The sequence below is a fragment of the Saccoglossus kowalevskii genome, chromosome 18 (assembly GCF_978046115.1).
Source record: "Saccoglossus kowalevskii chromosome 18, keSacKowa6.1, whole genome shotgun sequence".
Taxonomy (NCBI): domain Eukaryota; kingdom Metazoa; phylum Hemichordata; class Enteropneusta; family Harrimaniidae; genus Saccoglossus; species Saccoglossus kowalevskii.
This window is the reverse complement of record NC_140658.1, coordinates 15,030,261-15,045,607: the sequence shown is the minus strand read 5'-3', so window position 1 is coordinate 15,045,607 and position 15,347 is coordinate 15,030,261. Positions and strand designations below refer to the sequence as shown.

The window sequence follows — 15,347 nt, the reverse complement described above, 5'->3', positions numbered from 1 at the left end:
GTTCGTGGGCTGCAACACCCCGAACTTAGTTCTTTCTTAACTTTTCGTACGCCGACTTGATGCCTTCCAGAACACGTTCGTGTTCACATTTCCAACACAATCCCGCTTACAGCTCCTGCCATCTTTTTCTCTGTCCTGCACCTTCTTCTCCTGCGCGCGGAGTTGCGTGACGTAGTTGGACGCACCAGTCACCGTAGCGATTCTCAACGAGTGTTAATCATGAGGCCAAAACTTTTCCATGACGTCACAAATACGGGTTACCATAATAAATAACGCACGGGCCCTTAATAACAAGGAATATAACGAAAACTACATAGATTTAAAGAAACAATAAAATTACCATGGTTCTACATTCACTAACATCTGCTGACCATATGATCCAGTAGAAAAAATGACAATGTCATCAGCATATATCAGCTGGTTGACCTTGTAGCCACCGAGTAAACATCCATATGGAAGAGCTGATAAATCCTTACTAAGATCATCTAAATACACTGTAAATAAGATAGGGGACATAATGCCTCCTTGTTTCACACCATTGTTAGCACCAAACGAATCTGATAAATGACCATTCAAACGAACCACAAATTCTTGACACCTATACCAATAAGCCAATACTTTAATTAAGAAAGGCTTAACACCCCTGGCCAATAATTTTTGAAACAGAATATCATGGCGAACATAATCAAAAGCTTTAGAAGCATCCATAAAAGTTACAAAAACCGGAGTATTTCGACGCTTATGATAGTGTAAAATTTCCTTCAAAACAAAAATTGACAAACTGGTTTATTTGTAGTAGATAGATACTCAGTGCAACGATTAAGCCATATTCTCTCTAACAATTTAGATGCAACTGTTGCCACAGCAACTGGACGGTAATTTGATTTATCACAGATATCACCCCCGAATCTTTGGGTATTGGGACTAAAACAGTGGTCATAAGACGTGTAGGAATAATTCCATGAACAAATATAGCAGTAAAACAAAGGGATAATAATACATATAGTCTAGAGGGCGCAAACCTAAAATATTCAGAAATGATACTATCAATACTGGGAGATAAACCCAGTTTCAGATGTCTAACCAGATCACCGATTTCACTCTGATGAACCACCATGTTTTCACAAAACTTACTAGTTGGAATGACTGGTGTAATGTCAATACCGGTTTTAGTCAGAATAGATTCATAGTGTTGTTTCCACATCTTAGCAACTTCACGTCACCTGCATATCTACTCACCGAGGATGGCGCTTTTACTTTTATGCTTTGTTATTTTTTCCAGTAGCCATTCGGGTCATTTTTAAGCTTTTCTGCTAAGGCATTCACACGAAATTGCTTCTCAGCTTCCTTACAATTAGCAAGTTGTCTCTTGTACTGTTCTCTAGATCTACGCATTATCTCAAAGGCAGTGAAATTACGTCATATCTCAAATTGTAGTCTGGTGACTTAGGCTGAAAAAATAATATATTGTTACTGATGGGGTACTTTTTTGTTTTCCTGAACTTTTTTTAAAAAGTGTTGAAAAATGCATTTTTTGTTTAAAATTGAGTTCTATGGAATTGTTCTAAAAATAGCTAGTTTTGGAAAATATTAGGACAAGTTTCTCAAAATATGTCACTGTAACACACAAAAGAATGCTATTTTATCGTGCCATGGGACAATAGCTCCTAATATCACATAATAAACCAATTGACATCGTCATGCGATTTATGACCAACTTTCTCAAAAATGATGAGTAGGCTTCTACCTTAAGATCCACTAGTGGGTGTGATCGACTAGTGATGGTTGATGCCAGGATAACCCGCTGAATTAAACAAAATTGTCATGAAAGAGACAGTTATGATCACAGTCTTCAGTCTATTCCACGTTATTTGCGAGCACGCCACAGTCGAACTTGTATATACCAATTGATTTCATAAAATACAGTAGATAGTTGGAAAATATGAAATAATATAGTCCTATTCACAGATGTAAAATTACCGATCCACGCTACATTGGTGACTATTTCATCTTGCTTATGAGTTGCAACGCTGAGTTTGTCGTTGTTTTACGTTCAGATTATTCAGCGGAAATCACGCACCCTGAACTGCTGCGATACTGGTCTAACATGATAGATGTCATTCACTTTACATATAAACCTGCCTCCGTGGCCCGGCCTAAAGACTCCAGAAATATGTTTCTAACTAATCCGTTTATAATGTACTAATTTATCGATTTGCGGAATGTTTTTCTAGCGACTGTGAGTATGCATTACATAAATTATAGCGACATATAATAATGTATTACATACGTATTCGTAGTGACTCAACATAAATATTGTTAAGCGCGTTTCGCGGTATAGCGGTTAACTATTGTCTGTTCGAGATGGCAAACAGACGGTATGGTATGTGGGGTCACGTGACAGGGGGTATTTACGTGGAGGAAAGAAGGTTTAATGTCAGTGTTATGTATGGCACAAGTTAAATATAAAATATTACAAACAGATTTAAATGTATTTTGATTTAGAAATTCAATTCAATAGCGCCCTCCACTGTGTCTGATTAAATGTGGTTTTGGCCGTTGATGGCGATTTTGAATCCACAATGCTTTGCGTAAGAAAGCTGAGGGTTTTGGTCACTTTTTGGTTTACCGTCGACGTGTGTGATTGTTTATTTTCCTCTTGTTTCCCTTTTTGAAGTTAGAGCTTGTTTAAGGTGTCTTCTGTTTCAGGTCGTTTCAGTGATCCGCGAAATTCGTCAGTGCCGCCCGAAGTCCTTACCTGTACGCAATATCAAGACAAAGGAACGTCGTTCTGCAAGTTTCGTGATACAACAAAGACCGGCCACGTGGTGAAGACTCGTACACCATTCGAACCAGCTGGAATGTACTTGACATTTATTTGATAAGTAGACCCTATTATTTCCTGTACTTTAGAGCATATCCTTGTAATGTAACTTTATTTATGCATTGGAGTGGTGTAAATTAATTTATATGTTTATGGCCATATTATTGATTTATTTACAAGTACTATAAATGAAAGTAAAATATATTATCCCATACATTTGTGTCATTATTTGGTGAAAGTTCAACCCGAGCAAAATAGGGGAATTTGTCCACCCTTGGCTTATAGTTGAAATCGTGACAGTCAGTCTAGGCCAGTCTCGCTACACTGCAGTTTTCAATTAGTTGTTTTGTAAGTTTATTAATGTTTGTTGTATAACACAGGACGACACCCACCACCTTCCCCTTGGCACGTTCGACAGTGCGACGAGTTTCCATGGATTTTTTTCTTCCCAAGAGGTTTTTTAATCCTGGGTTTTCCTGGGCGGTTGGCGTGCCAGTAACGGGTGTTGCTATTTTTTGTCGATGTTTTTGTCAGTCACTTTAAATGTTTCTTTGTCCGAGTAATGTTAGTCGCATTTGCTGAGCGTCAATAGTCGATTTTTTTTGCAGTCCATGCAAGTTATTTTTTCACATTGTCAGATGTGGCGAGTCTAGTAAAGATCGTTACTTCTATTATTGCGCCCTCGCCGATCTCATATCTAGTTAAACTTTACAATTCATGGAAAGCTAAAATTGCTCCTTATCATGGCTCACACGATTGAATGCTTTTGCGCCCTCTACAGTCCTTATTATTAGAAGAAAAATGTAACATACAATTTAGGAAATTCTCATCAATTACAGTTAAAGCGACCAAGGACTAAACGCTATGGACTGGAATCGTTGTCCTATTATGGTGCCAAAATGTGGAACTCGCTTCCTAACCGAATGAAGGAGTGCAATGATTTGTATTCTTTTAAGCAAACGGTGTCATTGTGGTCACCATCATTTTAGGATATTCTAATTATTCTAAGTGTTTAACAGCACGCAGTAGCATAGCCACACCCACGAAAAACACTTGCCCGGGAGAAAATGAAACTCGTAATATTGCGACAGAATACCATCAAGCTGCCTCAACGACGTACCAAGATCGGTATCTTATTCGATTGCAACAATGCTCAATAGCTACACAGATAGATACAAATTAACAACAATCATATCATATCAAACGTTATGAATATTATAGTAAATCGTCCGAATAAACATTGAATAAAATTGCTATGTTCACACGGCAGCATTCTATCCAAGCCGAACTACTGCTCCTCCTACCGAATAACGGGAGATTATCTCTAATGCGTTTACATCAGCCAGAGTTAAATTCAGTTCGATCAGTGGCGAACGGAACAACGCTGCCAAATACTTGGTATGAAAACAACATGGGTGAACACGATTTTGATGTCGTGTTTGTGTTGATTCTTTACATGGCACGATGCTGTTGAGCTGGAAAAAAAAATAAGTCTGAGACAATGCGCTGATATTATGATTTAGGTATCTCGAATAAACTCTGTCAAATAGACATTAGGAGGCGTACCACGTCATCAAGTCAGAAATTACGCGAAATTACGTACAAAACGATTTTGTCTCCGCCATAAATGAAATGAGAGAGAACTTCGATAATGAACATAATTTTGGCCCGATAGTTGGGCACAACCATATCGGAGTTCAACCCATAGGGTTTATTGGGCCTAACTTTGCCTGCCCAAAACGCGCATTTTTTTGCTGTCTCGAGCCGCATAGCTCCGATAAAATGCTGTCGCGAAAACACAGCAAGTCTCTTAAGAGAGAAAGTATACGAGTCTAATAGGAGATTCCAGTAAAATTGTCAAAACATGTATGTGTACTCAAAAGTGACTTGACTTAGAAGGGATTACGTACAACACAACCAACACATCGTACTCGCACCCAACATCAAACACTGACACTTATACAAACTTTCATTGTTTGTTTTAAACACAGGTTAATTAACAGTATGTTTATATAAGTTCAGTCACCTCAGAGAAAACAAATCTCACTTGGTGCCATAGTGGTAACACTTCTTTTGTTGTAGAAGTAATCTACATGATTAACATTTCGTTCTATTATAGCCCAACTAAATTTTACATGTAAAATGTCACAATATTTATCTTACAAAGACGTACGAGAAGCATGATGTATTAGAGCTGAGCACGTCTGATTACGCATGGGGTACATACACTCTGTAAGCTTTGACAGTGTTTTTTGTGGTTGATTGCGGGCATTAGAAGCCTGAGTAATGGTACTCAATGGTCGATTTAAAAACGAACTGCACGAAGACGCTATATACGATTCTGGACTAATTTTATTTTTTATCTATTCCTCAATTGCTTTCAGAAACAGATCAAAGTATACGGGGTGGTTTTAATCACGTTTAATAATTATAACGAATTCGTTTCGTGTCACAATGCCTTACATGGAAACTGTCAACGTTCACTTAAAAGTATACCTAATTTTAAATTGTAAATGGTTATGTTGAATCTTGCACACCGTGCAATTAACCGATACATTTAACGCCAACATAGTTTCAGGACAACGTCAAAATAAATGTAATTTACACTGGACGTAATCCACGTACATGACGTAGAAGAACACAAAAATACGCCGTGTACCGTTAACGTAATGATCGGTTACCCAGCTGTATGTGTCGTTTCAGTTTCAACGTAAATTGGCATGTATTTCTGCATTTACAAACGAAGTAATTCCGCTGAAGATTACCCCATTGCATTCCGACGGTTACGCGCCGGTTACGTTATTATTCATAAACGCTTGTGTAACCAGGCCGGAAACAAGCGATTTCATGCAATGTGCATTACGTAATCAAGAGCGCCCACTGTAAGGCATATATAATTGACATCTGTAAACATAATACCATTTTCACACACAAAAACTCAAATTTACATCGTAATATATATTTGATTGGAACATTATTTAACATGTGTTTACACTATATATAATAAACCCCACGTTTGTTAATTGTCCTTCTCTATTAAATTAATTTACCACAAGAAAGTCCTATATCCGCTGCCAAATATCCTTCTTTCCCATTCATAAACCTAAATATGTACAAATATCAATATATGCAACATCAACAGACATCTCACAATACCAAGACTTGCTAAATAATATTTATTAACACAGTGATAGTTTTAACAAAATAGTTCTTCGATGTCACAAAATTCAGAAGCTACATTTTTTTCCTACCAGTTTATGTACAGTTCAAAGATTTACTCACATGTTCTGATTGATAACATGGCAATCCACATGTCATCATTCTGCAAGCAAGCCTTCCTGTATTCATTCACTATCATCGCAGCCCATGCCTCGGATACAGTTAACGTTGATTAAGTATGTAACTGTCTAATCAATATAAATTGTTTTGTTTAAGAAATGAAACCATATTAATCGAGTACACCAAATCTTTCAGAACAGAGCGTAACCTAGTTACGGTGTTAAACCTCATTGACTTGAAAAGATTACTTATAATTTATGTAGACATTGTCAGATACTAATGTGCACTCTCGGGATGAATACTATCATTACTATGATTTTGAATAAGTACGAATTTGTTGTGAAATATATACAGTACTCAAACAATGACTTTAAGAATCTGCTCACTAAGGTATGTGGTTTACACGTATTCGCATACTGATTCTATCACATTGTTGTTTCTTTTTTTCTTTTTTTTCAAAAGCACCATTAAAACATAGATTACGTTTAATGCCTTAGGTAGTACTACGTAGACGTTAGGTGTCTTGGCTTATAAAGATGAGAATAAACTACTGACTTCATTTTCTTTAAAATGATGTGTAGATAATTACATTTCAGCTGACAAGCATTAACGTTATACTAGGTACATGATGCATGGAGTGTAACTATCATATGACATGGATTATAATTTCTTGGCGGGAACAGAATACAGATATAGAATTACGGAATTCGGTTCAAAAATATATAGAGGTGAAATTGCATGAATAAATCTAGGTAAATCATAAAACCTACAGTAAATACACATTTATCTCAATATGTACGGAAAGTCGCGCGATACAATTAATAGATATACGGCAAATACATTGTATAACGATAAATAACAAATACAAACCGCGAAACAACATTTTTCAACCATTCTCATAAGCCAAATGTTCATGCAGCTGACGGAATTCGCGTAATGTGTTTTGACAGAAAATGGGTGGCAACTTGAGTAATGTACAATGCAACATTCCAGTAAATTAATCTACTTAACAAGTGAAGACAATAGCTTTGCTCAGCCTAGAGTTCACCTCAGGTCAAACGGATAATCAGGTGTAGATGTGCACAACTTATAGCTATAATAACCTAATGTTATGTTTGGTATTGAAACTGAAATCATCGCCAACGTGTAAGGCCATCGTTGATTGGCCTGGGTTGGAGACGATTTCAGTGTCAAATGCTCAAGGAAAGTGTGATAGGCTCTTTGTGTAATGAGGTGTTTTTTGTCCAAGAGAATTTCCACACAAATGTTGAATGTGGTAAAAATTATGTTAGCAGTTGTGTAATTTTACCTCAAAAAATCGTTTGGTTAGGACAGTTTGGCACTTTTCCCTAATTTATTATATTTTCGAACCAGATTCATTATGCCCCCCCCCTCAGTATATTGAACGCATCTATTATCACTAGCACGCCAGCTACATTTTTTTTTACTTTTTCTATATGTATAAACATCCAATATAACGATTGTATTTGAAATAGTTGTTAATTTGATAAACATGTAAAATAATTATGTAGTTTATTGCTCTAACTCCTCTTGGTTACCCTAACTCCCCTTGGGTAATTATTAAGAGGCGTTGGTCGTCGCGCAGCACGTGTTCGAATTGCATGTAAACAAATAATTTATTTTACATGTATTGTATACATCACTATGATTCCTAATTCTAATTTCAAATTGTAAACTGTTATGTTGAAAATTGCACACCGTGTACGGATAAATTTAAAGCCCGCATAGTTTCAGGACAACGTGAAATAAACGTGATGCACGTACATGACGTAGAAGAGCACAAGAATACGCCGTGTACCGTTAACGTAACGGTCGGTTACGAAAAAGACCCGGTGCAACGAACACTGCCCTTTAGTTAATAATGGTTGTTTTACGAGTTATAATTGATGTCAATGTATTCAAAGGTTGGTGCAGCATGCTGGATTCCATTGAGATCGATTGGCATTTTTACTAACTCTTTGCCAAGTTGTAACAAATACGACATCATAGACATACATCCGATTATATAATCTTGCTTTCCATTGAATGTTTCATGGAGACACCGTAGAAGGTTTGAATACTCTTGGTTGAATCTATCGGAGACGTATCGTACTCTTGAATCAACATTGTACATCGCACTTGAAGGATTGGTAACTGTTGGCCATACTTCATTCTCGTAAAATGGTACCCTCTCACCAGTAAAATAGAATGGCACATCACATTTCTTTATCGATTCTATTCTCTGGCAATCATCATCTCTACATGTTGATCTTTTGTTGACATTTTTCGAGTAACTGTGATGACAAGTATCGCCCATATCTTCTTTAACAAACTTTTCCATTGTAGGTTCATGAAGAACAAGCTTATACCCCATAACAATTTCCATGAATCTGTAATAATGCGATAGTTCTCCTTGGGAATCATAAGGTTGTGTTGGCGAACTCCCTTCACCTTGTTCTGTTATTAATTGTATTGCTCTCCATGCATCGCTGAGATTCATCACTGCAAACGGTTTGTCAACAACATGACTATACCAATGTTTTTCAGTGACTTGTTTATTTGCATCAGCACATGCAAATAGATCGTCCTTAGTACTGTCAAGATATTTTAGGGATTTCCATACATTCTGATAATAAAACTGTCCAATGGTATTGTAATTTGGATGTAGATACTCAGCATCTTCAGTTGATTCATTTGTATAAAGTACAGTTTGTCGAAACGTTAATGGCAATGAATCATCCGGTTCCTCAATTTTGAGAAAGACGTCTTCCACTAGACCGAGTGAAAACTTTTGAAGGGATATTGTAAGGTCTGGATGTACATTTCCTGGCATTGTCGTTGGATAACGTGGGATTACAGCACTATTATTTAAACTCGGAGATCCACATATACTACTGAGTATATTTGCTACAAGCGTCATATGAAGCATTTCTTCCATGACAACACGTTTTAAAATATTAATTACGTCACTATTATAACCTTTGTGAAGTGAAAAAAATGCACTGAGGTAAGGTGGAATTGTGGAAAGTTCCAGTTCTAATGCAGTTTGTAAATATCCATGTAACTCTTCTAATGTTGCCAGAGGAGGTGAGCCCCGCTTAGGTTTATCTAGCCACTTTAGAATAGCCTCTTGTTTACTCCTTGAAAGATCTCGAGTCGCAGGCATATATGATGGGTCCGTGATGGGTAAACTCATGGTGGTTTTCAACATTTCTGTTTTCTTTGTTACATCCTCATATGATGCTAGGTTGATAATATCAGCCATACAAGGGAACATATTGGCATACATTTGGAATATTGGGTATATATCTTGGTTCCACGTTGGACCACCTTTTGACACTTTGTATAAAGAATAAAGCAATATTCGAACTCGAATATTGAGAGTGATACCATTAAATTCATTTTCAACATCATAAATGTACATTTGGCCATCAATTGGTCTTGGAGAACCTGGATCACTGCTATTAAACTCGAAAATGGCAATACCGGTCGTGTCTGTAACATTGGAATGTGTGTAATTTACTGCTGTGTCTGGTTCATTGAATGGATAGCTTGTACCACCACAGTCAGTGGCATATCGACTTTTGGTTCCTGGTTTAATTGTAACTTGTAAGTTCTCAAGAGGCTCACCAAATCGTGATGCAAATACTATTACTTGGAAACTTTCTTCAGGATTAATACGAAATAATGTATCGCCCATAATGCCAATTGTTGTACCATGAAATGCTTCTTGTAATCCTATGTTTATACATTCATTAGTCTCAGGATCAATTCGTCGAATCAATAATGGTCTCTCTTGTACGTGTCCAATCTGTTCTCTGCTCAATTTACCGTACGTTGGAATCTGTACGATTCCGGCTGACAACCTATACCACTGATCGCGTTCATACGGGATATATCCCAATACTGTGACGTTGGTAGTACAATCGTACGAAGTCGAATTCATGATCAGGGGATATGCAACTTGTAATCGTTTATTTATAGCTACGTCTGGGACTCCAAAAGTATGGATAAGGCTATTGCCAACATCTAATAATATTTGACGACGTTTTGGAAAAACTCGGAATGACGCTTTCAGTGTAGGAATGTCATGTGTCCGCAGTTCGCGATGACGTAGAGAATGAAATGGTTCAGCTGGACCTGCAACACCAATAGTTCCAGTGATACGCCCTTGTGTAAAATTACCAAAGTCTGTATTGCCCATTTCATAGTAGTCCATTATTATTTTGATAGATAAAACATTTGGTTGTGGATATTTGAAAGTAATGTTCTTCATCTCTTCAACAATACGATATTTGTGAACATTCTTATCCCATTTCAAGTCTACCAGCATTGAGTGGAAAACTGCCCCCGAAGCCTCAACACGTTGTCTTTCTGATGCTTTATTGATTTTGTCTTTGTATGATTCCTCCAAAAATCGTGCAGTGAATACGTGTGGTATTGTAAGATACATGCCATAAATACCCGACACCATGTATGCAGGATCCAACCCAGCAAGCTTGGCATTAGGTCGGTTGTAGTTACCTGTTATAAAAAAGATCATTGTCTGTATTAATATGTAATTATATATATTGAATATAAAATGATGTAGAGAATATCCATTAGATTACAATGCTGAATTAAAGTAAAAACCTACATAGTACTCGCATGTAAAAAATGGTAACATTGAAATGCATCTTTAAAAAATATTAAACATATTAAGGGTATAGCATAGGGTAGGGAATCTATGATTAACCATATATACAATTCTGATGGAAATCTCCTTATTGGATCGCAGAAAACAATTAGCAGTAACTCATAATAATAATTAGTTATAGAATTAATTGAATAAACTTCAAAAGCAGATGTAATCTAAAGTGTGGAAAGATTTGGTGAATAAAAGTCATAGTAGCGAATAAGCTAAGAAGGTGGCTTGCTGTTGAAAACAACATCTAGTTTACTATGATATGTAGATGAATTACCTGCTATTCTACATCTAATTGGCCTTTTATTTAAATCATCTAAAAGTAAATTAAAGAGTAAATTCAAGGTATATACATTGTTAATATCTGTCTAACTGTTTAATGTCATTTGGGGTTCTCAGTTAAACATTCTCGGACCTGCAGACCTCAGACATTTACTGAAACCTCAATTCAAAATTGACCATTAACTACAAATAGTGTCCTTACCATCTTACTTTAACTATTTCATGAGATAAATTCTTAACTATGGAACTAAAGTATTAGTTCGTTGTTTTTATTATTATTACATTGTTCATATCATTATAGATTAATGACAATGTCTGTTGTGCTTGTTGTTTTTCGTTGACAATTATGTACCACTATTGTTTTGGTTATAATAGCTCAAACAGTTTTATCAAATTTCCTTTAGGCATATTATATCAGTTTGTGCAATTGACTAAGTTCGATTATGGTACATGTATATTAAGAAATTTATAAAATTCACACACAAAATATTTTGAACTTAAATAAAATAGTGTTAGATGTAGAAATAAGTAGAAATAATGAATACATTTTTAATGAGATAACTGTAATATGCTTTCCAATATCTGTAAATTAGAAAGTGTTATCAGTAAATTCTGAAAAAGGGAAGTTATTTACAATTTATTTTGTATTGTTTATATCTAATATACTATGAGTGACTAGCGTCTACTTCATTCCAGTATTCCAGATAGATATCATTAGACGCATCCAGCTTTATTCCCAAATAATCCAAATTAAATTACCCGGTGGTGACATATGTAATACCCGGGGTATTAAAGTGTGCATCTTTTTGGATGCCTTTGTTGAGTGATATGAGATAAACATGACTAAACAACCAGTCGTCTATATGAGGCTTAACGTATGATGCAATATGACCTCTACTACATGTAACACCTTTGGAAACACTATATAGTGGTGGTAATAAGGCCATGTGGTAGGGAATCAAATGTGGACCTATGTTCATGAACAGCATCATAATTAACGTCACGAGTAGAACTCGTATGACTAGTCCTTGTGAACATTGAACTTTTGTTACTATGTTGTTGCGAGTTTTGCAATGAAAAACGATCCACAAATGACAAAATGACCAAATTGATTCGTGCCAATAACATTTTCACCGGGCAACGTAATAAAACGGAGTCGGCGCGATGCAATTAACGCAACACTGACCGAGTCCGAATGTGCTACATAAAAACAGGAGTTGCCAAGTTTGTTTGTGTCTGTTACATTCATGTGTATTTTCCAGCGGTGCCGTTAGCGAAACTAAATAGGCTTGATTAAAATGAACAGAGTTCCGATGGTTGTGATTGTGCTATGTAATCAACTCTACTAAAAAACACGGAAATAAACAAAGACTGGGGACGAAATCAGTCGGGTGAACCCGTGACCGCTTTGAAAATGGCTACGTTTTTGTAGTGCGTTAACACAGTAGTTGTATAAATATTTATTTTATTTTACTCGATTCGCCATTTGTTTTCATACTGTAGCTACATGTATTCTTGTATTTTGTGTCTGACAAGTCAATATTTCAAATTCCCGCAATCTTCAGCAGGGAGGGATTTCGTGTTTCCAGTGTACTGGAATTTTTAGTTTGTCTGTACTTAAGGTGCTGACACTGACAATGGGTTTACAGAAAAACGAGTTGGCAACACTATCATCACTATCAATCGCCAAAATTGTCATTAAGCTATATATTGGTCAGTTTTATTAGAAATAAATATATTTATTGCAAGTTATAAATGTAGTTTGCCAAAATGCATTGATTCAAATAAACTGAAATTCGATACATTTTATATGATCATGTCTCCCATAAAAACATTAGAGTGTAGCAATTATAGTCAGTGAACTTTTATTTTTCACAGAATGTTAAAATTTTGTAGAATTGTGAATAGTGGAACATACTCAAAGGACTACTTTTAAATAACAGGTGGAAACATTCTCTCTTTTGAATGCTTAGCAAGATTGAGCAAGGATGTACATAAATATTAAAAAAGAAATATGGCGAAAAAAGTAATGACGGGATCTCCAAATTATGTACTATATTTAACTTTTTACATAATGATAAATTTGGAACTGTTACAGCCATTTTAATAATGAGCATTAGCAAACTTCTTACTGAGTGAATTGTTATGCAAATTAGTAATTATCTCAGCTTCTTTTTAGTGCCCATTCCAGAACTTAAAAAAATAGCTCCTAGACGCGTTGACCTATTGTTTTGAATTTTTCACAAATGATTGACAATGTGTTTATCTTCAAAACGAAGTTGGGGCAATGTTTTTGTTTGAACAGTGTTACAACAATCGTACTGACAACTAGCCTGGGTGTTAATTTATGCATAAACTTGAAGTAGTAAAATTTGAGCTGCTGCCCTGCAAAATTGACAACCGGTAGACAGTTTTCAAGACGGCACTTGGCAGGGCTCTAGAAGGAGTACCTACACTTTATGCAATTTTTTTTTAAATTATGCTAATTTATTCATGACGTAGCAGTTTCTGTGCTCATGAATATTCATTAATTTGTGGGTCAATACAGTTTAAAAGGGGCGATATATTATTTTTAGGGGAAGAGTTAGAAAGGGGGGTTAGTAATCCTTAGGGGGTCAATACAAAAGAAGGGACTCATTTGGAGAGCAGCCATGCTCCTCGTGTCTGTTGTTGCACGTGACCTACAGCTGTCAACTGTGTTCGTTATTCGACTGGCTTCCATGTGGGGTAGTATTCTTCACTCAAGAGACAGGATTTAAGTCCTAATCACTGTCTACACTAGCATTCAAAAATCTAACTAAACATACTGGATTCGAACCAGCGATCGCTGACATAGTACAAATCAACTGAGCTGTGTGTGTAGTCATGCAAATTGAATAATTTGTTGTCATACTAGTATTTAGCTTTATTGCCAAATAGTGTTTGCGAGAAACAGTTGGGCAGGCACGGGATGTGAACCCGGGTCCTCCTGATCACTGTGTAGACATCTGAACCACAAGACCACAAATGATTGACTGGATGTATTTGCATTTGATAAGACTATATAGTGTGTATATATATAGAAATACAACATATTTCTATTATTGAGTTACAATTGTCCAAAAAATTGCCAATTTTGTGTTTTTACTTGTGTAAACTATATGCATGCCATAACCTGTTAGTGTACATATTGCCAATTGGGTGTTTTCCATTTGCGTTGCCCATACCTGACCCGACCCTAACCCTAATGCCAAGACACGTTCCTGTTTATAATTGCTCAATAATGATACTCTGTTGTGCACTGTCTGCAGGTAAGTTGCATTGATGTCAACTGATTAAACCAGTCGCGTTTAAGTAATTTCCACTATTAACAAGTGGTTAAATTGTGACAATAAATGTGTGGACAAATATTTGAGATTAATTTTGGTGTAGACAACTCTCGTTTAATTAATTCCCACAATTACAAGTTGTTAAATTGAGAGAATAAATGTGCGGACAAATATTTTAGACTTATTTTGGTGTAGACAGCTCTCGTTTAATTATTTTACACCATTACAAGTTGTTAAATTGAGAGAATAAATGTGCAGACAAATATTTTAGACTTATTTTGGTGTAGACAGCTCTCGTTTAATTATTTTACACCATTACAAGTTGTTAAATTGAGAGAATAATGCGCAGGCAAATATTTGAGATTAATTTTGGTGTAGACTACTCTTGTTTAATTAATTCCCACAATTACAAGTTGTTAAATTGGGAGAATAAATGTGCGGACAAATATTTTAGACTTATTTTGATGTAGACAGCTCTCGTTAAATTATTTTACACCATTACAAGTTGTTAAATTGAGAGAATAAATGTGTCGACAAATATTTGATACTTATTTAGGTGTAAGAACTCGTGTTTGACCAACTTCCACTATTGCAAGTTGTTAAAATAATGAAATAAATATACTGGTATCATTGGATATTTGATTTAATTGTGAAACTTTCTAACAAAATGTTAACTGCTGGCTTCGAACCCTCAATCAACAATTCCGCAGACACAGTATAAATTCCACAAAACCACAGAAGATAGTCGTCTGTTGCCTGAATTGTTTTCGTAATATAGGGAACGCGGCCATCGACACTTTAACAAAACTTATCTCTTGTCCCAATCTGGAAACTGTTGAAGAAATTGCGCGTCGTCCAATTAAAGTCGTTAGTTATTTTATTATTTATTCATTCAGTTTTGTATGGTGGAGTTTTGTAAGGTTTAATTTTTTTGCGACGTTCTTTGTTTACTTGATTAGGGTTTGAGAGA

The 15,347-nt window shown here is 35.9% G+C and overlaps 1 protein-coding gene across 1 annotated transcript; it reads right to left on the bottom strand.

The window, feature by feature from the left end:
- Positions 1-5,975: 5,975 nt before the first annotated feature.
- Positions 5,976-10,646, bottom strand: LOC144364033 (uncharacterized). Its single transcript, XM_078014312.2, has one exon. The coding sequence runs from the start codon at positions 10,644-10,646 to the stop codon at positions 7,995-7,997; it is 2,652 nt and encodes an 883-aa protein (XP_077870438.2). The 3' UTR covers positions 5,976-7,994.
- Between the last annotated feature and the right edge of the window lie 4,701 nt (positions 10,647-15,347).